The sequence below is a fragment of the Labrus mixtus genome, chromosome 2 (genome assembly GCF_963584025.1).
Source record: "Labrus mixtus chromosome 2, fLabMix1.1, whole genome shotgun sequence".
In the NCBI taxonomy this organism is placed as follows: Eukaryota; Metazoa; Chordata; class Actinopteri; order Labriformes; family Labridae; genus Labrus; species Labrus mixtus.
This window is the reverse complement of record NC_083613.1, coordinates 24,352,798-24,378,012: the sequence shown is the minus strand read 5'-3', so window position 1 is coordinate 24,378,012 and position 25,215 is coordinate 24,352,798. Positions and strand designations below refer to the sequence as shown.

The 25,215-nt window shown below is 39.0% G+C and overlaps 2 protein-coding genes across 3 annotated transcripts; one reads left to right on the top strand and one right to left on the bottom strand.

The window, feature by feature from the left end:
• The first annotated feature begins 1,344 nt into the window (after positions 1–1,344).
• Positions 1,345–11,364, top strand: pkd2 (polycystic kidney disease 2). Of its 2 annotated transcripts, none has more exons than XM_061057730.1 (15): positions 1,345–2,333; positions 2,516–2,629; positions 4,126–4,259; positions 5,252–5,502; positions 5,623–5,847; positions 6,797–7,025; positions 7,119–7,289; positions 7,371–7,552; positions 7,658–7,778; positions 7,867–7,965; positions 8,770–8,891; positions 8,985–9,102; positions 9,268–9,428; positions 9,848–9,995; positions 10,421–11,364. In XM_061057730.1, exons 1-15 carry the CDS (start codon positions 1,910–1,912, stop codon positions 10,628–10,630), a joined length of 2,709 nt encoding a protein of 902 aa, XP_060913713.1. In that variant the 5' UTR covers positions 1,345–1,909; the 3' UTR covers positions 10,631–11,364. The 2 variants fall into 2 exon arrangements, with proteins under 2 accessions (XP_060913713.1, XP_060913704.1); XM_061057721.1 differs by having other exon boundaries at positions 1,350–2,333; positions 9,265–9,428.
• Positions 11,162–23,817, bottom strand: abcg2d (ATP binding cassette subfamily G member 2 (JR blood group)). Its single transcript, XM_061057742.1, has 16 exons — positions 23,692–23,817; positions 22,420–22,652; positions 21,227–21,286; positions 21,032–21,146; positions 20,591–20,743; positions 20,332–20,489; positions 19,472–19,623; positions 19,184–19,285; positions 18,172–18,422; positions 16,472–16,554; positions 14,665–14,754; positions 14,425–14,546; positions 14,075–14,229; positions 13,082–13,171; positions 12,764–12,876; positions 11,162–12,596 (listed from the first exon to the last, which is right to left on the bottom strand). Exons 2-16 carry the CDS (start codon positions 22,629–22,631, stop codon positions 12,449–12,451), a joined length of 2,004 nt encoding a protein of 667 aa, XP_060913725.1. The 5' UTR covers positions 22,632–22,652; positions 23,692–23,817; the 3' UTR covers positions 11,162–12,448.
• Between the last annotated feature and the right edge of the window lie 1,398 nt (positions 23,818–25,215).

Here is a 25,215-nt window from a genome sequence, read left to right as displayed (position 1 = left end):
TAACCTATTTCATTATTATATAGACCTAGTTATAGTTTATTTTATATAGGTCTGTATTTCAGGTGGGAGTCATACCAGTAATGTCCAAGGCATCCTTAAAAATAAGATCAAAGATCACCATTTAGCCTATAGTTGATCATACTTTGTGTAGGCTATGCTTAAATAGCATAAACAGCTGTCTAGAATAGGGTGAATAATAGCCTACAGTAAAAGTGTAAATAGAAAGAAAATAAAAATATAAAGTAGTCTGCTGTATATTTAGTATTGTGTGAAGAAAATAGCCGAGGTAATATAGAAATGTAGTGCATGTATAAGCCGACATCAAACTTGTATATTAGCCTTATCCTACTGTTACACAGCACCATGATAGGCATATCAGCTACAGTACTTGTTTAAAAAGGATATTATAAATATTGTGTAACTTTAAAGGTGCACTATGTAGATTTGGTAGTGAAATTTGAAAGTTTGAGAAGTGAAACAATTCTATGCAATATTTTCTGAACTAAATAGCCTACACAACGTTTTTTAAAAGGGAAAATTGGACCCTGGAAAACATTGGAGCTACAAAGCTACCAGGAGAGTGACGGACCCTCCATAACTTCTTGTGTAGCATCTGAACAGAATCTGTACACTTCTCCAACTTTCACATTTATCTACCAAAACTCCATAGTGCACCTTTAAGCAGTTCGGTGTAAATTTCGGCTCAAACACATATTTTCCACATTTACATTTAAGGAAGCTCTGCATATTAGAGGCTTATCTTCATCTATAACATTTTTAACTGTAGCCATCTTTAAAATTGCAGCCTACAGGCTAGGCTAAGAAACACTTTAAAGTTGTGGTTTTATCCAAGTGCTTATGAACATTAACACTGGCTGTGATTAAATCATTTGTTGCATAGTTTCCATACAAAATGACTCGTTTTTTGGACCTTAAGTGCACACTTAAACGAATTGACAGGCCTGTTGAACGTGTTGTCATAGTAACCACTAATCCAAACACACAGATATTATGTAACGCCAATACATTACATGCTTGTATTTAGCAATTGTATCCAAAATGTAGACCTTACTTATCATCAAAAAAGGGTCCAAAAGTATTTTATTAAACATTTCAAAGAAATGTCTTATTATCTGGAACTTGAATCTAATCTACACACAGATCAAAAACAACAAAAACATCCCTCAGCAGTTAACACAAAATAGACTTTTAATCCAAGTCGTTGATTTGAGAAAACACATTTGATACAAATGTCCTGTAGACACGAAGATTAAGAAATGCTTTCACACCGAGGTGTTTTCATCTTTTACTGCGACGCCATGACTTCTTCAAATGTAATCTGAGTCCCGAACAAATGAGAAAGAGTTTTTTGGGGGAACAGTAGAAGAACAAGATGGCTGTCCTGGGGCAAAGCAAGTACCTTTCTCGCTTCACATAAACAGCATTTAATGCCGCTGTCAGTGTCATGTAAATAGCGCAATGGGTAACGATTTTGAGTAGGTTTTATATAATTACTTTCATCGTGTTAAAGGCATCCTTTTCAGTACGACGGTCATCGTTTTTAGAGACGCAAGTGAAGACGGTTTGATGTTTTCCTCAAGAAAGTTTCCTAACGGGATGGTGAGTGGAAGTTAAGGGGCAAACAGGGACGAACGAAGTACCCTTTATGGTTTGAATATATTTAGGTGACCGTAACATACCCTGTAAAATTCTGTAAGTAGTTGTTTTTTTTAGTTGTATGACTAAATTCCCCACTACTACTTCGAGTTTTCGAAGAGAATAGCCGGAATGATTTAGCCTCTTTAAATAGTCACAAGAGATCTGCGCGATTTTGTATCACTTTTAACTTTTTCAGATGCCCCGCACAAAGTAAAAAAAAAAGAAAAAAAAAGAAATAGCATAGCGGACCATGAGTTCTTCTCGAGTTAGACCGCAGCAGCTACCGCCGAGCCAGACTGGCAGGTTGTCCCACAGACTCGACTCAGGAGAAGGGATAGAGATGGAGAACATTCACCCTCAAGATCTGGGTCTTGGAGGAGTCATAGGCACCCCGTCCCCTCCGTCGAGACAAGCGTGGAGTCGCGACAATCCGGGTTTCGAGCCTGAGGATGAGATCATGGAAGCTGACTGGCCTCCGGCGAGTCCCGGGAGGAGGTCTGTGTCCACGGCCTCCAGCAGCAGCTGCAGCAGCGGCCTGGGAAGCTACACCGGCGGGGGCAGCGGCAACCACATCACCAGAGGAGGACTGTACCCGACCCCAAGTGTGGATGCCCAGCAGCAGGACAGGCATGAGCACCCCGGCTGTATGAAGCAGATACTCCAAAAGATCAGAGGTCAATCACTCTTTATGATAGTTCTGTTCTCTCAACCTCATCTGAACACATTTTGAAGGATCATTCATCCTTTGTGTTTGTCTGATATCTATATTTAGAACATAGTGTAAGTTTCTTCTGCAGTGAGTCTGTTACATCTGTCATTCGTGTGCAGATGCCTGAACTACTGTTTCTCTCTGCAGTTCTGTGGGGCACAGAGCTGATGGAAGACAGTGACAGCAGCAGAGAAAGATACCTAAGGAACGTCCTGAGGGAGATGCTCACCTATATTGCATTTCTCATCACTCTTTGTATCCGTAAGTAAACACTGAAAAATCCTGCACAATGACTGTAAAATGTTGGGCATTGTGACCGTTATAAATCAATACTGTGACAGTTGTCATAATCACCATTGAGAATTAAACATGAATCAGATTAAACCGGAATCAGATTTCTGAAAATATCAACAAACACACGCACATCACTTATTTAGGTGCTGAATCGTAAAAAAAATCCCTACATATGATGCACAAAGACTCACAACCCTATGCCTCCTAAAGATATACTTATTTATTTGCCATCTGCATTAAAGAACACAACGTTTCCAGCCCGACTGGACTCATTCATAAGGTGCATTAGATTTCTGCCAAGTTTCATGACTCCACTGAACTACCACATAAACACACAGATTGAGTAACTAATGTTGAAGTAAATGCCGATCATTTATTTTATTTTGTGGCCCTGTCAGTAGGAACCCTCTTATTATTATTTTCAGGTTATTGGACCATGTAGCATTTCACACTACGTTGGAATAGTATGGCAAACCGTTGGTTTAAGTGTTTCGAGACAGCGGCGGGTTCAGCGATGTGTTTACAGGAGTTTGGTGACATTTCCATAAAATCAATGTTTTTTGCACTTAAAACTTGTCTTGGTCTGAACTTAACTGAGGTAGAACTCTAACAACTCTGGAAAACAATAACAAGAAACAAATGTGTTTAATTTGAGAATCTAATGATACATTACTCATTAACTCTGCCTCTCTATGACGTAATGTGTTGGGGTTTTTTTCTGTACAGGCCAACTTAATTATTTAGGGCTTCACTGTTGATCAGACTAAACTAAACAAATTAAACATACACCATAGGGAGAACTTTAAGAACATATTCTTGTTAGTTGAAGTCACATGAAAGCAAATCCAAGTGACACTAAGTTCTTTTAAATGTAACCTGGCTCTCTTTCTTAGAGCTGAAAGTTATTTTTGAAGCTCACAGTTTTTGCTCAGTAGTAATTCCAGTGAAAGATTTTGTCTTTCACAATTGTAAGTGAATTTCCTTTCTGTAACTGCACGAAGTGAATGGATGCAGTATGTAAATGCAAACAAATGGATGGAAATCCCACATATGAAATGAGTAGGATTAAATAGCCAGTGTTTAAGGTTCTTTTCTCTCTTCATGCTGCAATGAAAAATGGCAAACTGTGGTTAGGGGTGGATCAGGAAATGATTTCCTGGCAGACTACATTGAGGCACACTCTGCCAGGCCGAGCTTGACTATTAAAAGCACTTTCCAGAGCTACTCCCTGATGAATACTGAATGCTACAGGGACGAGAAGTGCACAGAAAATGAGGATTTCAAGTTCAGTTTAGTTGTTGTTGCTGGATCTCCTGCTGGATCATACTAGATGTAAAGAGTCACATTGTTGTGCAAAAGAATGGAACCACAAATAATGAATTGAGTCTTCATTCTCCTGGGGCTTAGTAGGTTGCTGGTGTTATTAGAAATGTTACAAACGTATGCTGTGATTTGCTCTGCAGTGACCTATGGGATGGTGAGTGCCAACATGTACTACTACACAAAAGTCATGTCTCAGCTTTTCCTGGACACCCCGCTGTCTGCTGGGGACCCTTCCACTTTTAGAAGCCTCTCAACCATGGAGGATTTCTGGAAGGTAAAGATCATCCTTGTTTTGGCTGAAATCATTTGTCAGTCTCAGAACATTCCTTCAGAGTTTTAGTTGTCATTCTTATTGTTCTATTGCATCCATTGCAACCTCTGCAAACACAGGTTGAATTATTTGATGGAGCAGTTAGATTCTTCAGAGATCATAATCGGAAGGGTTTGGTACCTTAAAGCAACATTATGGAGGAAATATTAGTTTTGTGCGCTCCAAGCAGAGGGTGGCTCAGAGATGCTTTTCGTCTATCGAGAAATGTTTCCTCTAAAATATTGAATAAAGGTTTCATCAGAGAGCATCAAAACATGCTTCCTGTTTCCTTGCAGTGCAGCGAGTAGTGGTGTTTTAAAGGGATTCTGTACTGGAAGAATTATTTGATAAGGCGTACTGATAGCCTCTGCTATCGTTTCGTGCTATGGTAGCACTTTTTTGTCAAGGCAGCACATATCCACAGAACACCGGCAAAGACAATGCGAGAAGCTTAATGTACTCTAGTCGGGCTTTCTGCTCCGTCCCTCTCTCTTTTTTTTTATCTTCTTAGCTTCATCCTTCAACATCCTTCTTCTAGCTCTTTGCTGCATGCATTGCATCAAACAGTACAGAGACGGACTAATGGGATGCGTTTTAGCTGAAGGCTGGTGTGTGTGAACTAGTGCCACAGTAACGCCGTACTAAACTTCTCGCGAGGACCATGACCCGCTGCCAAAGTTACATAGTGCTGTAAGCAAGCGACTGAGGCGCTCGGTGGAAAGGAGGTAGACACCACCTGTTGAAATATATTTTACTATAAGAGAGACTTTGAAAACTACTAATTTTAGGTGGTAAAGTCCAGTGTCGCATTAAAAAAAGAACCAGACAAGCTGTTTCTCCCTGTTTATTTTCAGTAAATCAATAGGGACTATAATACAGAGTAGGTGTTTCTGAATACTGTAGTATTGAATGTCTTGGTCTTCTGTGTCACAGTCATGTCTTTTGTACACTTGTAGTTCACAGAGGGTCCTTTCCTAAACGGCATGTACTGGGAGGTGTGGTACAACAACAAGAGCCTGCCAGAGAACCAGAGCCTCATCTACTACGAGAACCTGCTGCTCGGTGTGCCGCGGCTCAGGCAGGTCAAAGTTCGCAATGAGTCCTGCTCTGTTCACGAAGACCTGAGAGACAAGATTCAGGACTGCTACAACTTGTACACCCCATCCAATGAGGACACCTCGTCGTTTGGACCCAAGAGTGGGACTGCGTAAGTCAAATCATTTTTGTTTGAAAGTGTCAGATTAAAAATGCATTCCCCAGTCATGTACAAATAAACTGTGTTGTGTTCCATTTTGAAGACGAGACCTTTCCTTTTGGTGTCTCTTAGTTGGGTGTATACGACAGAAAGTGAGATGAATGGGAGCAGTTATCGGGGTCAGGTGTCTAAATACGGAGGCGGAGGATACTACCAGGATCTGTCTCGTACCAGAGAGGAGTCAGCCACACAACTGCAGTTTCTCAAAGACCACCTGTGGCTGGACAGAGGCACCAGAGCGGTCTTTTTTGACTTCTCCGTCTTCAATGGGAACATCAACCTTTTCTGCATCGCCAGGTAAGAATCATCAGTCACAACACGTCTTACACGTCATCATTAATGACTAATGATGAATATTTAGAAGTTATTGACTTTAGACCATTTATACACATTATAATATTTACTAAACAATGACACTGGGTAGGAATGCAATGCAACATAATAAATGCAAAAGAAGCTAATTATAAGTAGTACGCTGACGATGTGCAGTAGAAACATTTCAATAATGAGTCATTTGTATATTCCTAGTTCCAAGTTGCTCATGAAATGGGATGCATTTTTTTTTACTTCAGGGGGGTCAAAGAAAATTGGTGGGGGGTAAAATTAATGACAATTGCCACTTACATGACGTCCTCAGAGTGCTTCCACTCTCAGCTAAACACATACAAAAAAAACCCAGCAAAATTTGATAAATCAAAAAATGTCACTGAAATAGAGCTGCTCATATATATATATATATATATATATATATATATATATATATATTTTTTTTTTTTTTTTTTTTTTTATTATTATTATTTTTTGCTTGATAACAGACTTCAATGTATAATATTGACTTTATTTCTGAGTAAAGTCGCCTACTTTATTGATCATTAGCCAGTGGAGTATGGGAAAAATACTATAAAATGAATGTGTGCTTTACAGGTTTATGACTTGTGATTATTTTCATTGTTGATTATTTGAATCATGGATAAAACTTGTATCCAATAAGCACTCCAAACCAAAGACTCTCAATGTATTTACATAAACTACAATAAAAAAATAATAAAGAAGAAGCATCAAGAAGCATATTTATTATTTATGTTGAAAATAATCCAGTAAATCTTCTTGTGGTCAACTAGTCCGCTAATAGCTAACTGATTATTGCCGCTTCAGTGCTTTATTTTGATTTGTATCTAACACAACAGTTCTACTTTATAATCACATTGTGTAAATACTCACAGTCGCAGTTTGCTGCATTTGTTAGGTTGTTGGTGGAGTTCCCTGCTACTGGTGGGGTGCTGACCTCCTGGGAGTTCCAAACAGTCCGATTGATACGATTCGTGTCGAGCTGGGACTACTTTTTGGCTGTGTGTGAGGTGGCATTCTGCATATTCATCCTCTACTATGTGGTGGAGGAGGTTCTGGAGATCCGCATCCACCGCCTGCATTACTTCAAGAGCCTGTGGAACTGTCTGGACGTTCTCATTGTTGTGGTGTGTATGAGAGTGCAAGCCAAAGTCTACTTTTGGATTATTCAAATCATTCTAATTGTCATCCGTTGACTTTTTCTTCTGCTCCTATTTCAGTTAAGCGTTGTCGCTATTATCATGAACAAAACCAGAACCGCCATGGTTGGAAACCTTCTCAAAGGCCTGTTGGAGAACCACACTGCTCACCCCATCTTCGAGCCTTTGGCAAATCTGCAATTTCAGTTCAACAACGTGGCTGCAGTTATCGTCTTTTTCTCCTGGGTCAAGGTAGAAATACTCTCCTCCTAAAACTATCATAGTGGAGAAAGAGTGACATGTTGACTAATGCTGACAAATAATCTCTCTCAGCTTTTTAAGTTCATCAACTTCAATAAGACCATGAGTCAGCTCTCCAGCACTATGTCTCGGTGTGCCAAAGACCTTGTGGGCTTTGCCATCATGTTCTTCATCATCTTTCTGGCGTACGCTCAGCTGGCCTACTTGGTGTTCGGAACTCAAGTTGATGATTTCAGCACTTTCCAAGCTAGCATGTAAGAGCGTTCAGAGTATATGTGGTCCATAAACGTACAAATACATCCAACCCCTGTTGTTGTTGTTTCTTCCTGTTTCAAGATGTTGAAATATTGTCTGTTTAGTTTCACACAGTTCCGCATCATCCTGGGAGACTTTGAGTTCTCAGAGATAGAGGAGGCCAATCCAGTGCTTGGACCGATCTACTTCACATCCTTTGTCTTCTTCATTTTCTTTATTCTCATGGTGAGTAGAGCAGTCACACCTGTTGTGTTCTCATGTTGCTCCTCAACTAGTCAAGAATACCTTTACTATATATTCTTTTACTACACAGAACATGTTCCTGGCCATCATCAATGACACGTACTCAGAGGTGAAGGCTGACATGTCCCAGCAAAGGTCTGAAATGGAAATGACTGACCTCATCAAAAAGGTATTGTATATACATTTGGAAAGGCAGTCCTACATTATACCAACATTAGCCACCATGCAAACAACAACATAACATCTTAGGGATCAGAGATTAGGATTTGCCTTAAAGTGATTTTTCCTCCAGGGGCTACTCCAGATCTTCTGATTGTAGAGTCTGGTTGTATTTACTGTCGGCAAAGAGGTGTTTAAAATGCTTGATTTAAAAACATATTAGTAAAGACAGAGGCTATTAGACAATGTCTGTCTTTCCCTCACGATAGTTGTTCTCTAAGAAACTTGATGTATTTCATAAAGCTGAAAAAACTTCTTCTGATGTGAGCTGAGGTGTCTGCTTTATAGTTTGCTTCAGGAGACCCTGAATTTTCAGGGTTCTTTGATATCATGATATCTGAGTTCCCATCCATTTATAAAATGTCTCTGGTTAGCTGGGTGGCAGCAGCCAGATGTCCCTCTCGCCGCATCATCATTTTGCATTTTTAGTTTAACCAAATTAAAATAACAAACACCACAGCGCACACCTTCATTTCCCACACCACAGTCTGAATACAGACATGGAGAGAGCAGGACATTGGCTGTAATGACAAATGTTTGTACTTCATGAGACCATCTTTTCAGTGAGCTCATTTCAAAGGGGTTCATCAAGCTTTTCTCTTAGAGAAGTATTGGTTAGGTAACAGTGCAGGTTTTATAACTTTCAGGGATCCATTTGATCAGATGCATGAGTAAAGCATGTATTTTTCTATTCTTGTCCCTCTCAAAATCAGGCCTGTTGTAATGTTTTTGTTTCTCTGATCCCTTCCTTCAGGGTTGTAACAAAGCCTTGATGAAATTAAAACTGAAGAAGACGGCAGTAGATGACATCTCTGAGAGTTTGCGTCATGCAGGTGGAAAACTGAACTTCGATGAGCTCCGCCAAGATCTTAAAGGGTAAAAAAAAAAAAAAAATGAAGATATGCTTGAAGCTTTTGACTCAAATATTTTCATTTGCTTTATTTGTGTTTCTGTATTTTTGTTGCTCAGAAAGGGCCACACAGACGCAGAGATTCAGGCCATCTTTGCAAAGTACGATCAGGATGGCGATCAGGAGCTGACAGAGCACGAACACCAGCAGATGAGAGACGACCTGGAGAAAGAGAGAGTGAGTGATGATGCAGCCAGCTTCTTTAGCATGTCTAATAAAAACTCATGTATTGAGTTTTTGACCCTGAAGAGAGACGCAGAGGCACACAGCACGAATGCGTAAGCGCACACTTAGCCGAAACACCTGCAGATGTTCAGTGTGTTTCCGTTCCTATGCTAGGAGGACTTGGAGCTGGAACGCAATTCGCTGACTCGACCTAGCAGTGGGCGGAGCTTCCCCCGTACCCAGGACGACTCTGAGGAGGACGACGATGAGGACAGTGGCCACAGCTCTCGTCGACGTGGCAGCAGCTCAGGAGGCGTCTCCTATGAGGAGTTTCAAGTGTATGGAGCTTTTATTATGATCATGTTGAGACCGCATTAAAACTGTAAGAAAGAGTAAAGTCATATTTGGAGCAAAGGCTTGGTCATAATCACACACACACACACACACACACACCCGCATTTTGAACAAAAGTTTGTGGATAGTTCTTCTGCTGTTGAACGTCTTCATACTGACGCATCACAAAGTGAGTCAGAGGTTTCATACAAAGTAAATTACATTTTGGCCGGCTATGACTTTGTTTTAGTGTCGGTAAATCTGCAGTGTTTTTCCTATCACTTGAATCATGTGTCCATGAGAAAAAACACTCAAAAAATATTTTTACAAAACCCAAAGCTGCATCATAAAAATTGCTTCCAGGCAAATGTCCGACATCCAAAACCGATCCACTTGAATATGAATATGGATCTCTTTCTGTCAGGCTGGTGAGGCGTGTGGACAGGATGGAGCACTCTATTGGCAGCATCGTGTCAAAGATAGATGCTGTGATCGTGAAGCTGGAATCCATGGAGAGAGCTAAACTCAAGAGGAGAGATGTGCTGGGCCGGCTGCTGGATGGAGTCATGGAGGTGAGCTGCAGTACATTGTCAATTAGTTTACGAGCTCTTAAAGCAACAGTAATCAAATCGAATCGAATTGCAGTATCAGTTGACCACATGACTATTAGAGTTGACAGAACTACAGATGATCATCACCAGAACGCTGCAGTTTCTCTAATTTCTGTGGAGCTTTGCCCTCATGAGCAACAAATCCTCTATAACTCTTCATAGCAAAGAGAATATTTGACAATTTGTACTTATGAGAGTTGTTGTTTATGTATGGAAAATCCATGTTTTCATAATAAGGTGTGGGACACGTGGGAGTGGGGGCCTTCTGAGCATTCTGTTTGTAGATTCACACTAACGACAGAGCAGGCTGATAGATATTATACACATTTTTGTTTCTTATGTACATGTGAACATACTGAGGGAGTTCTTCTGTTTTCTTGTGACAGGATGAGCGCCTGGGACGGGACACAGATGCTCACAGGGAACAGATGGACATTCTGGTGAGGGAGGAGCTGGAGCGCCTGGAGTCTGATGACATGGTGTCGCAAGTTAGCCATCCTCAAACTGCCACCCCTGTCGGCCCCAGGCCCCGTCCGTCGTCCTCCTTGTCTGCCGACGGCCTCGATACTGGCACTAGCGGGAGCGGCCATGTGTGAAGACAGTGGCTCGCTGAAGAATTTTTCTAATCTGGCAAGACACTCTCTGATCATTTCCTGGTTACTGTAACAAGTAACTGAAGACGAGGGATCACCTTTTGCAGAACAAAAATCACATGAAGGTGTTTGAATTTCTTGAACATTACAAAGGAGGTACTTCACCATAAATACTTTAAATGCACTGAGAGGGAGTGAGGTTCCTCAGAGGTACATGAATTCACTAAACTGTCACTTATCAAGAGTTTGAAGAATTATGAAGGAGTTAATGTACAGTGTTACATCACAGCAGTAGACACAGGATTGTATATAAGACACCAGCCTTTAAGAATACGCAGTTGTACTCAAATATACAGCTTGTGGTTACAGGACATTTGCTCACTTGCTTTTGATTTGATCTTTTCATCTCTTAGCATTTACACAAATACCATAAAGGGCCTTTTCTCTGCTCTATTCTGATAGTATTGCTGATTATTCTTCATGTTTTTAATACACAGTAGGTACAAGTGTGGCACCTTGTGTCATATTTACTCATCCTTGGTACACTGATGAAGCTTTGAATAACTAGCTTATTATCAATTTATGATACATATTGTAACTTAAAACAAACTTCAGTTTGGAGTGCATCTAGTGTTCATGGGAAACCCATGCATTTATTATTTGTCCCTGTGCCTTAATGTTGTTTTTTACACAATCTTTTTTTTTTTAATGCCAAATAAAGATTTATTCAAAAATTAGATTGTTGTTTATGTAATTATTTGCTTTTTATACAGTGACAAAAACAACCATACACATGACTAAACATGATCTCTTTCTTTTTAAATGTTTGAAATAACCGATGATCTTTCCAGAAAACGTCCTTGGAAAAGATTAGGAAAGCACAAACCTATGAAATAAGATGTCGTAAAGTCATCTTTTAGAATTGATTGTCTCCGTCCACATTTGACTGAAGAGGATCCTTTGGATGGAAACGGTGCCTTTAATAAAGTTGCTCATTGGGAGCTGAACAGTGTGAGGACCTTCCCCTTTTTTCTGCCAATAAGATTGTTTCCCAACATTCACCATTTAACACAACACGATCTATCACTTAAGAGAAACTGTAAACTGCTGTATGGACTGCACTTTAAAAACACAAAGACAAAGGTGACATGATAATGTTTATACTTATCCTTCAAAATTTTGATCAGAATACAAATTTTAGGTAAAGAAATTGTATAAAGTACAATAGAAAAGTTAACCACATCCCATTTATGTGATACAACAGAACAAAATGTACACTTCATCAAGACATCAAATCAAGAAACGTAAAGTGAAAAAGGTACCGGTAATAGTCTGAAAATGCAAATACTCTTATTTTACAGAGTTACCTTTAAACTTGTAAGAAACCATTAAACGTTTTGTTTCAGCAAATCTTCGCTTCTTTTTATAAAGGCTGTTATTAAAAAAAGGTGGACAGGTATCTATTTACCTGTGAAGAATATCCAGGTAGCCTAAACAATACGCACACTTTTTGAAATTGGTCGACACTTTGAGAAAAATGGGCCAACTAACTTATTAGTGATGTGACAAGATCCATACTACGATTAATGCAATTTTTTGCCTGATCTAATTTGTAGTTTTATATTAACAAGTAATAGTATTCACAGTCTTTTTCATAGTCAGATATCAACATTATGGAGCATAAAACTCGCCAAACACAACAAACTACCTTTCCTGACAAATCTATCAACAATTCATGTCAAACGGCAAAAATGTAGTTCCATTCATTTAATACAGAAATGTAAGGTGAACATCTGCTCGCCTGCATGCAGAATCACATATTTAGGTGAATTTCTTGATGTAGCGGAGTTTCAGATAGGCGATGATGAGGAATATAAACGTCATAATAATCAAAGCCACATGATTTTCCCACAGTCCCCAGGTGGTGTACTCTATCCCCAGGTAGTCCAGATACTGCTCTCCTGTACATCTGCAATAACACAAACACATCAATACTGTTTAATAAAGTCAACTCTACTTCTGACTAACATTTCTATTTTATTCTGAGGCATGATGGACGAGCAAGGTTTTCTTTTTTAGATTTGTATGAACTAGAAAATCACAGCCATAGCTCATACAAAGTGCAAGTCTACTCACGTCAAGCCAGCTGTGCTCATGCTGCAGTTTGTCTCTGTGATCATGAAGGTTGTGTTTCGCATTACAGATTCCTCGCAGAACTTCAAGTCAACAAACTCGTTGATCTTCAAGGCCTGAACACAGACAACACCTTCAATGTATGCTGAGCAGAACAAAGTCAGATGGTAGTCTGGATTCTAGTCTACAAACTGTGTACTTGTCTTCAGTAATCAGTGGAGGGACGTGGGCGGTAAGGAAATGGTTCACACTCCTCTGAGAGAGATAGCTCTACAACTTAACCGGAATTATTTTCAAAATCGTTCTTTATAATTGACTTACTGCGAGGCCATATCGAGGAATGCTGAGGTACTTCAGCCAAGCCAGCCAGTCCATGATGCTGGGTAGGTTCACAAGAAGACCTGAAAAAATCTATTTAAAAAAAAAAACAGACAAGACAAACGGAATCCACAGGCTCTTAATCACAGCTAATTGTTGTATAAAATGCAACATTTATTATGTGTACATGAACCGTGCAAATTAAAAAGATAATGTACAAACATCGTAAAGTTCACAATTTGTCACAAATGTTGTCACAGTGACAGTTTAACACACAGTATCCAGTTCTTTTATTAAAGGTTCATCTTAAATATATTTAATTTGCATTTGTTTATGTCAGTCTTATATCCTTGCTAAAACTTTTCTGTTTTCCTTTTTTTTCTATCGATAGTTTGAAGAGGTATTGTGCTTGGAAGCTGATTCGTTTTGTTGACGATACTTGAAATGATGTTCAGTTCTATGTGTATATATATTTAAAGTTATTTTACGATGAGACAGCTGGAGAGAGAGAGAGGAAGTGTTAGGAAGAGATAGTCGGGGATGAGTTGCAGCAAAGGGCGGAGGTCGGATTCGAACCCATGACCACTGCGATGAGGACTGTAGCATTCGTACATTGGACGGGCGACATTACCCCTAAGCTATCTGGCGCCATCAGTTCTTCAGAAATTATTAGACCAATGATGAGACTTTCTCATTGAGTTGATTCATATGTTTACTTTTGTGTCTAACTAGATACTTTTTCTCTGCAAATAGAGTGCACATTTTAACTAAGCTACCTGGAAAAAAAGTCCTAAAAAGAGAAAAATTAACCAAAACATCGCAATCACTTTTATTTTTTCGCTATTGTAGATTTTCTCTTCATTTCCAGTTTTTTGTTTTTATCAAAATTAAAATTGATACTTTAAAACAGATGGCAAAAATGTGATCTACCACATATTCTATTTAATTGAAGTTAAAGATCTGAGTGTTTCCTTCAACCCTGGTGGCGTCTCTCACCATCATGAAGACGAACGTGATGGTCATGAAGATGTTGGCGAGAGCTACGACACTCCGATCAGCTGAGATGGCCATGGTCATGGCTGTGGCTGTGTACGCCACCAGAGTCACTGTCAGCGTGAAGACGAGGAAGGCTGCTGCCGAGGATTTGAGCCCTGAGGGGACATTTACACACACGCACGCACACACACACACACACACACACACACACACACACACACACACACACACACACACATAGCAAAGTTGGCAAAGTTGTAAATTGAGACTAAATACTGAGAAAATTGCAGTTAAAGTTATTCATTTCTCTAATGTTTGGATCATAAATTTTATTGTGTTTTTATTCCTACCGATTAAAAAGTAAACGATGCAGCTGAAGATGATGGAGGTGATGGTGCGCAGAGTGATGTCAGACAGGATCTTAGATAGGAAGTAGACGGACACCCTGTAGTAGCCACTGATGTACTCATGCCTGTCACAAGAAAACCCAAAACAGAAATGTCATCTTAGCTGTCCCCACTAGGTCCAATCTATAATGAATTATCCACATTGATGTTGTAGGGATGTCAGTGTCCTGCGCGCTTACTTACACAAACAGTTTCCTTTCAATAATGAAGAGCTCGGCTGCAGACACTGTGCTGAAACACTGGTTGGTAGTGATGAAGAAGAGGGCGCCCATCCTGTAAGAAGAGACAAAACTGGATCCTTGAGTCCCTCTCTGACATTTGTTGCAACATTTGTATGTCATGTTTTCCTTAAACTTTAGGAATGCTGCCTTCAAGTGTTTATTAGAGAGAGAGAGAAAACAATAAAGCAGGCAGAAAAGTCATGAAAAACTATAGTAAATAAAAACTGGCATGCATCTGTCAGCAACTTGTGTTTTCAAAAAGAGAGCTGCAGCCAGTTTCTGAGCGACAGCTTCTTCCACTTTGACGTCCACCTGTTAGTTACTAATGCACTTTCAATTAAGTTTCTCTTCAGACCCTGACATTCATTCTCTGTCCAGAAAATCAGCAGCATGCCTCTGCCAGTTCCCTTCCACTTATTTCTACACCTGATTCCAGAGATTATTGATTGGGCAGATGTCGAGTAAGAGCTCCATGAGACTATTTTTCCCATGTCTTTCGAGTAAATATGAAGCTTCAGCCAGTGTCCTGTTAACATAACTTAGCAAAATAGCTGAAAACAGCTAGCTTAGCTACAATGACAAAATGCTACAACCCACCTCACCTACCAGTAAATGTAAAGGTCACTAATTGACCTGATTTATCCTGTTTAATCTGTCGAAGCCATGATAAAAAAATATAATCAACACAATTTGCTTCTACATGTATAATGAATGGCAACTTCTTTGAGGTTTGACATAAAACGGCAGGAAAGTTCAGTATTCTGCTTGATGTTTGATATTTCTGATATTTTACAACCACTCAGATTTATTTAATGAAAAATGTTGCGGTTTGGACCTCAGAGGGTCCAAACTTGACAGAACAAAAACATAAAAACACATTTTTTCAGGCATGTGACCCACTGAACGGCTCTGCGACTCACTTTTGGGTCCTGACCCAAGAGTTGGGAACCCCTGGTTTACAAGAACCTAAAAATAAAAATGGTAATAAAAGTACTTGAAAATTGTAATTAAATCAAATTGCATTGTCTTAAATTTGTCTGGCGCTGACAAAGAGTTGACTGAACAGTCAAAATGATAGATCATGGTACCTAATATCCTGTGCTCCATACAGGGACTTAAAAGTGTCTGACTCCACTATTGCCCTGAACCCAGTGAAACAAAGGGAGTGGTATATAACTTGAGACATTTAAGCCCTGTACATTGGTTTCTGCCATACTGCTTATGCATTGACCATGAATATAATGACATTAGGTCCCTATACTCTACTCAACCATGCACAGGGAGAACAGAGGGAGACCATTGAGATTTTTGAGTGCTGCACTGGGCTTTTGAGTACCAGGTTGTGCCCAATAGAATATGGTAAGAGGATTAGTCATGCGCAACTAGCTCTACTTTTCACACTTTTTTTGTATTTAACCAGCGACTGACTCAGAAATCCTGAACAATCATTGGGAAGCAAGTTGTAAAAATCCATATTGCCACATATAATACGATCAATTCACATGAATGATCTAAATAATCTGTCTGTGAGCACATTGTAACCAACGTACAGATTATGAAAGCAATAATTTACATCAGATTATTCAGCATTAGGTTCGCCTACCCTCTGCCCCACATCCAGTTGATAACACTGCACGTGCTTTTCTGGACATAGGCTCATATATTTCCTGTATGTGGGAAATACGCTGAATTGGTGCACCTGTAAGATGCTGTCAAATACAGACGTTTTCTGATGTTATGCGCAGTGAGTTTTGCAACTGCTGTCCCACCTGTTCTGGATGCCACTCTGATCATCTTTAACGCCGAAGAAAATGGCTCCTACAACGAGGCCAAGGAAAATGTGGACTCCCACCTGCACAGACCAAACATGAAACATCAGATTCAATACATAGTTTGTGTTTTCCAAAGTTCCCCTCTAAACAAATAATTGAAAACATGAAGTGGGCGGCGCCATCTAAATAATAATAATATATAATCAGTTAGAGGATTCTGATGTAAATGTGGCTATATTGGCATATACCTGGTCAAATCTGTCAGGATTTTTGTTTAAACTAAATAATTGTCTGACCAGCGTCTTTCAGACTGTGGTACTTTAAAGGTGACCATACGACACTTTGCAAAGACTATTTAGACGTTTCAAGATGTTTAACAATTTGCTGTAAATGAGCGATCAGGTCAATCATTTTTTTATTAAACCAATTATTCTAAGTGGTGTGGACTGCAATTAATTCTTTGGAAGTATTGAAATGAAAAAGGTGTAGTGCCCTCTTTGAGGGGAAAAAAAGCCAATCTTTCTGGGGATCAAGGGTCAAGTGGACGCCCTGCTCCTCCTCCATGGAGGCCTTTCAGACTGAACAGGCAGAACGGCTGGTGGGGGAAGATGATAAGAAAAGAGTGAGAAAAGTGAAAGGGACACAAGTTTTAATCCTAACAATTTACAGATTATGACAGGACTAAGCGGTTCCCAGGGTGAAGGGATAAGTTAATACGTTTGAGCCTTTTTCACCTCATTCCCCACAGCCCCTCATGTGAAAGCGGGGTAGTGGAGTGATAGGTCATGACGCCATCATGTGATGAGTCCCGGACCAGGGCCAGGGGGCTTTGGCCAGATATGATATCAGTTCAGATCCTGGCCCAAAGAGTCAAGAGTGGGGTCACAACAGTCACCAAAGCCGATTAGTGAGCCCATGCCTCCCAGAGCCCCTCTTGTAGGATTATTCTGACTTATTTGGGGCCAATTAGCTGTTAATAATTCTTAAAGTGAGGAGACTTCTGACGGCATTTTGCCGCCATGGGGTGACTAATGAGAGCATTAAGTCTTGACCTTTCCAAAGTACTGTCTGTGTATCATGTTCATGATGATAACAGCACAGGCACTGAGTAACTTTGGCTCTTTTCACTGCTGGGAGAGTTTGAACAGAGTAAAAGTGATACTACGTTTTGTTTAAATCCTTTGACAAAAGAGAAATTAGTTTCTAATGTTGACTTTGAGTTGGTTTCATCAAAGTTATGAAATTAGGAACTCATTTAATTGAAATATTGCTTTTTTTAAATGTATGTTTTAAAGAAAGACTGTAGGTCTTAGATCAATAGCAGTTTAAAAATAAAATGCTAGACAGGTTTTTTTTTCTTTTGGAGCTGCGCTAACAGGCATGAATAATTAGAAATCTAACAGTGATTACATTTTTTAATACTTCCAGCTGCTGCAGAAATCAGTATGGATAAATAATTGATTAAAAAAGCTAGCAAGGCTAGACCTTCTGTTAAGCCATCAAACTATTTCCTTCAGCACAGCTTGTGAATTGTACTATATGAGAGTGGTATTAATATCCTCATTTCATTCTCGTCAACTGGGATGCCTTCATCCCTGCAGCATGGGACAGGGATTTCTTCCCCCTGTCACCCTTTGTTATTGATACCTGTAATGTAATGACTTATGTGTTTACGGTCAGTATTTCGAATGTATTACCTGGGCCACAGATATTTGTGGGCTCAACATGAGGTTCTGGAAAGTTCTCTTGAGCACCCAGTGTAGCTGGTGGAAGAAAGAGCTGTTGTAGGTGATGGTGCGGGATTTTGGGCATAAAGTACACTCCTTATCCTGTACAATGTGCTCCAGCTCAGCTCTTGTGTCACTGAAGTAGCTGCTGTTTCTGAACTCCTCCACCAAGCGCTCCTCGATGCTCTGTCGAGAGCTGCCGGGCTCCTCAAAGTCCACATCTTGGCATTCACATAGGAGGAAAAACGACAGGTGTACATCATTAAAAAATACTTCAACAATCAACACTAATCATCCTATAAACAATAACATTTACTTGATTTACAAAAAAGAACACTATGGACTTTTTTTTTAAAGTAAGTAGTTCTTATTTTGGTTGGTTTGTGTTGATCTTGTTTACCTTTGTTTACATTTGTAGAAGTTGCTGTTTTTGATAATAGTTACACTACCTGTACTACATTACTACTACATGTATTAATGACATTAATGATGGTCATGCATGGTTATCACCAGAGTGTGGTATTGTTCTTATTCTTATGTTTGGTCCAAAGAAAACTTACAAAGGAACAGTTTAGAAAAAGGAACTAGAAGGTGGTTGTATGTGTCTGTTGAAAGTGTAAAGAAAAATGTAACATAGTAACAATAATAACTACACACTATTATTTACTTGAAGAACATTGATTTCACTGTGTCCAAATCCACCCTATAATTAAGGCAAAAAATGTGTGGCTAAAACATTATCCTCAAAAAGAGACAACTAGTGAGCCCACATGCAGGCATATGCATACAGGTGCAGGACAAGAAAAAAAAGATCAGGTCAGCACATTATTCAGCTCCCAATGAGCAATTTAATCTAAAGAGGGCAACGTTTCGATCCAAAAGGTCTTCCTCAGTCCCTGTGAGAAAGCCCTTTCTCTTTTTTCTGCAGTTACGACATTATCTTGACAGAAATTTTCATGGAATAATCTATAAACTCGTTCACCTTCAGACCCGAGCATTTTGGTCATGGTTGTAGCCGTCGAGTCTCCATTAATAACGTCCAGAAAGAAGTCCGCTGGGTTGTTGTGGGGCTCACAGGGGAAGCCTGGAACAAAAACACAATTATTCATGCCCATAGTGATAAATTAAAAGGTTACTTTTCTGTTTTCTATCGTTTTGCCAGTTAAGCTTCATTAGATTAGAGCTGCACACACATCCACATTTATTACATTAAGTTGACATTAAAAAATAAATAGTATCTTGTGATGATTATAAGTTGTGAGACAGTCACCGATGTTGGCAAAGTAGTCCAAAGCGTTTGGCGCTGGTCCATGGTAAACCATTTTACCACTAACCAGCAGAGTCAGAGTGTCAAACAGCCTGTAGATGGAATATCGAGGTTGGTGTATGGACATTATTATGGTTCTTCCATGACCGGCCATTCTGACAAATAAAGAGACAAAAAAATAAAAATATATTATAATAGAAAAAAACAATAAAGCTGCTGTCTAATTGTGTATTGAAATGCAGTGAACCAAGATTGTCTTCATATACATGTTTTAAAAAACTGACAGAATCACTTTACAGATAGCAATTCCACAGCAGCATCATACTGAAGCGCCGCCGTCATTACGCCTTTGTACCTGCACATTGCATCAGTCACGGCGTAATACTGGCGTCCCAGTGTGTGATTTCACATTGCATTACGGTGTTGCAGGAGCGAGAGACAAACGAGGTGTAAACACACAGCAGGAGCTTCACTAACACACACACACTCACACACACACTATGACATGCACACGCAGCGCTGATCCACACTGACGTTTCATATCGCCACCGTCTCCCCCCTTTACACCTCTGTTAGCACGTCCGATTGCAGATCAGCGGCAGAATCACTTTGCCAAAACATTCTGCTTTTGTGTGTTTCACATTGCTCTTTATCCATAAAAAATAACAATTTATTCTCCAAATTAAGATAACATTTTGAAGTGTATATGCAATGCTTTAGCTGAAAAAATATATATTTAAAGATGCATTAAATAAACGAAAAAAAGCCAAAACCGTTTTTCCAACGAACAATATAGACTGATCTAACTATCTGTTATAATTCATCATTAAATCAGAGGATTGGGTGAGAGGCTTTCCATGTACCTTTTCAGTAACAGCAGGACAGAGTTTGCAGTGCTGGCATCTAATCCTGTCGTCGGTTCATCCAGAAAGAGAACTGAAGGATCGATAATGAGCTCCATGCCGATGTTTGTCCTCTTCCTCTCTCCTCCAGAGATTCCCCGTGTCATCTGAGTGCCCACCTGAGGAGAAAACAGCCTCATCATCAGTACACCCTGACTCACCCTGAAACGTGAGGCTCACCTGGTGAGCGTTGAGATATACATGTGTGTAGTATATTTACCTTGCAGTCAGCCACCTTGGTGAGACCCAGCTCTAGGATGAGGTGATTGACCCGGGCCTCCTTCTCGCTCTGAGGCACTGAGCTCGGCAGACGAAGCGCTGCAGAGAAACGCAGATTCTCCCTCACGGTCAGGGTGCCCATGACAACATCATCCTAAGAAAGAAGAGCAGAGCACAGGATAAAAGGTTGGAAACACCAAAGACGGTTAGCGTAATAGTTTTTTTATTTTTTTACAAAATCTGTATGGAAATCTGCTTCAAACTTACAAGGAATCAAACAAGACTTTAAATGAAAGAAAATGTTGCACAATATCTGCTGGTTGTGTAGTCTAAAATCTGTTTTGTAGGTTGTGAAAGATCTATCACTTTCACATCTGCAGCTTCTATTCCATGCACTGAAAGTGTTTGTGCGAGTAGATTTATTTAAGCGATTAAAATGCACCTGAACCACGTAGCCAGAGAGGCACTTGAAGTTCGGAGGCTGTGGTGCTCCGTCAATAAGTACTTCTCCCGAGAGACCTGAAGGATCCTTCCTTGCAGCCAGAATATCCAAAAATCTTTGAACACACAAAACCAATGCTTTATACATCAAGACAAATGCAGGCGAAATGCTGTGAGAGATCAGTTTGATACTCACGAAGATTTTCCGCTTCCAGTAGGTCCAAGAATAGCGTTTAGGCCGGGTCTCATGATCCCACTGCAAGATTACAACATACAAATCTCTGTCAACAGTTTAACATGGTTAAATGTATTTAGACGCTGAGATGGGGGTGAGTATTAATGTTTCGCATTCAGCTTATTTTCCCAATACAAAAACAAGGTGTGTGAGGTAAAGTCGTACAATCTGATAAAACTTAATTTTACTCCTAACTCTTTTTCTTACATAAAGCTAAGATTGGATCAGACAATGTCCTCCAGGTGATAAAGCTCAGATTACTTTTTTTTCTTAATTTCTTCAAATGAAATAAAGATCATTAAAAGATTTTACACTTTCAATAGCGCTTGTAGAAAGCCGCACACACACAATAGAAAAACTATACTTTCAAAACCGAATCCTTTGACTTCAGAGGGAACAGTTTCACAAAAGCAACCACAGAGTCAGTGATATAAAAAGGAATTAATAGACTGAATAAAAGCCTGGCAGTGGATCACGTGATGGTGTTTAATTCGCTTCCCTGGCAGACTGCGCTGTAGTGCATCAGAGAGATTATATGCAAGAAACCATGCTTAATGTCCTATAATTAACACTTGGGCTGGAAAAAGGTTTCAACAGTTGTGTGAAATGATTCATTCTTCCATGGGAAATGTCAGATGTATTTAATACCAACAGAAAAAAAAACTATTCACTATTGTTCTGCTTTGTATAAAGATATAATGACCCATACTGACGAGACATGGAGCACCATGCTCTCTAGGAACATAAATGTTGTATTAAGGATATCAAAGGATTAATGCAATACCATTTCTCTTGAGTTAAAATATTTATATTTAAATTTTGTGCTTCTGTATGTTCAAAAAATCACCAAATCCATTAAATGTTTCTTTGCATTTTTCATTAAGAAAATAGCTTGTTCTAAAAATTAAACGAAATCGGCATTTGAATAGCTTTTAACCTGAACACTTTGAGTAAATTAGAAGTCAAAACAACAACTGATCAATGTATTGCCGCTCAAAACCTATAAATGATCAATATTTATGTTATACTTGTCTGTGCATGCCTGCTTTAAAACAAGTGTCTGAATACAAAAAAGAAGAAATGCAGATAAATAATTAGACATATTCAGCTAGTAAAGACACAAAACAAAGATTTTTTTTTTTTGTAGAACTGACTTGAGATCGACCAGAATTTCCCTGGGACTGGTTTTTCTTTTGCAGAGGGAGCCGCTCTTCAGCTGCACTTTGTAATGGATGTTGTGGAAGCTCACGGTGGAGCCAATCGGCTGCTTATTCTGGTCCATGGCCAAGACGACCTTTGACCTTGCTATCCCGTTGGTGCCGACATCTTCTATCATTGCAATGTTGACGTGATTGACTCTCTCCATCCTCCAATGCAATGAGATACCCTGTCAAAAGGGAACATATAGACAGAAAAAAGGAGTAAATGGCTGGGTATTTTGCACTAAAAACCCAAATATATGCAAAAAAATCATTTTAATTAAATTAAATAAAACATCAACTTTATAGGAAAAAAGACAAGGGAAGCTTTTTTATCACTACAAATGGCAAATACGAACCACCCAATTACAAAAACATATAGAATTGATCAATCAGAGTATTTAACCAGAGATAAAACACATTTTAAAAGAAATACAGACATATTTTTAAAAATGTGAATTCTTTTGTGTGCAACTTGTGAATTGTTGAAGTCTGCTCACACATGTAAATTAGTAAATTGACTTCCAAGTTCTTCTATGCCTTCAATCATCCCAATTTACATAACAGGAAATTAAAAAAAAATATTTTGATGCAATTTTCATCTTCTCATTAATATTCTACAAGTTTGATTAACTTCTCTACTGCGAATTGTTTTCCTTCCCTGAATGTGTTGGTTTTCAGCAATCTGCTATTTTTTTTTTTCGTTTCTTGTAAAATTGTGTGGCTTGCGTGTTTGAGAACACAACTTTTTTGTATCGCTGAGATAAAATGTCCAATGATGTAAAAAATGGAACAGACATTGTATAATACACAGTAGTACATTTCTTTAAGAGTATTAAAAGTAACTTTCACACTGAAATGAACTTTAGAAACTCAAATACTACAAATGTATGTCTACAAGTTCTTTTTTTTTTTTCCAAACAAAAAACAAGACCTATCTACAAAAAACACACATGGTACACACCTACATTCAGTATTTTTTTCAATACTGACTACACAACTCATTCTCCTGTAGTTTTATTCTAATGTATGCAGTTGAGAATTAACAGCAGCACTAAAAAGTATAAAAATGTTGTCGGTAGTCCAGTAAGTCCAGGCGTCCATCCCCAATCAAACAAACCCCATGTTGTAAAGCACCAATTTAAAGAAAGAAAAAAAATGAGTTGCCAAAAACCTCTGAAGCATATGAAATCCAAAGTAATGAAAGGTTATGTTATGGGGACTTACCGGGCTGGGAGACTGTGAGATCCTTCAGTATCGGAGTCCTACTGCAGCCTTCAGGAGCTGTGCTGCTGCAGACTGACGGAGCAGAGAGACTGAGCAGGTTGACTAACATCAGCTCATGACAGCAGGGACAGGTGCCTCACCATCCAGCCGCACACTCAGCTGGGATCAAACCAAGGTTCACACTGGTTTAACCCTTAACCTGCCACTTGAAAAGATAGGAATAACTGCGATGAAGAAGTCTGTTTTCACACCAGTAACACTCGTTTCCATTTATTTCTGATCATTGTAAAAGTCTAAAACCAGACCCATGAAACTTAAAACAGCTGTGCATTAACACAGTCAGCATCAATTCATTTCATTATTTGTTGTCTTATATTATAACTGCATGACAGAGCAGAGAAGACCTAAAGTGTAAATTTGCAGACTTGTAAGAAGTAATCAGATATTTTATGACAACTTCTATTTAATGAAAACTAATTAAGTTTGTCATCAAAACTAAACTTTAAAGTACCAGAAAGGAAATACTCTTACAGAAAATCACATTTTAGAAGTCTGTTTTTCTATGTTGCTTGATTCAAATGACTGATGATTTACCTATAGGCTATATTTTTTTTATGACGTTTTGAGTATATTTAGCCTACTGTCTAAAAATGCATAGCTACAAATAAATGGCTACCCTGTTACTGTATCACATAACCACAGTGCACAAAGAGGTAACACAAGTTAGGCCTACTTGAAGTAATAAAATGGCCAGCGTCCTTTAGGTCAAAGCTAAGTGAATGTGGGTACAATTAGCCTTTACCTAAACCCAATGTTGCCTAGCAACACGGGTGGCTAAATTCAGTTATTATCTAGCTAATTTAGTACCTAATTATTCTATTTCCTATCCTACTTCCTGCATCTTATCCCATCTCTCCCCCTATCCCTTTCCAAGCCCGGCGCAGTCTAGGCCTGTGAAGGCTGTTTCGTCATGAGGCGGGGATCTGGGCGAAGATTTCTGCCTTTTAGTAAGACAGTTTTTTCTTACCACTGTAACTTTTGCTGCTTTGCTAAAGTGCTCATGATGGATAGGCCGGATCTTTGTAACATAACAATAAGTAAGGTATTTTACCTGCTTTTTGTAAAGTGTCTCGAGATAACACTTGTTGAGTTGATGCTATACAAATAAAAATTGATTGATTGATTGAATTGAATTGATTGATTGATATTTATTTTATTGGATACAGAAAATGTAGAAACATTATTGACCAGCTTATTTGAGTTAATAACTGTCTGAAACATTTAGATATCTTTGTTTGCTAGCTGGTATTGTTGAAACAGTTTCATATTATCATCATATTTACATATAATAGCCTAATTCAGGTGAATATATATATTTTTTTACCTGAATTTGTTTTTCTCCTTCCCTAAAATGCAAGTAATGCTAACCTGCTAATAATTTGTGCTAGATTAAATTTGCTTAGTCTTGTAAGGTGTTGCTGTTGTCAGCAGAGCTACATGTATATTTGATCATCACTAAATCAG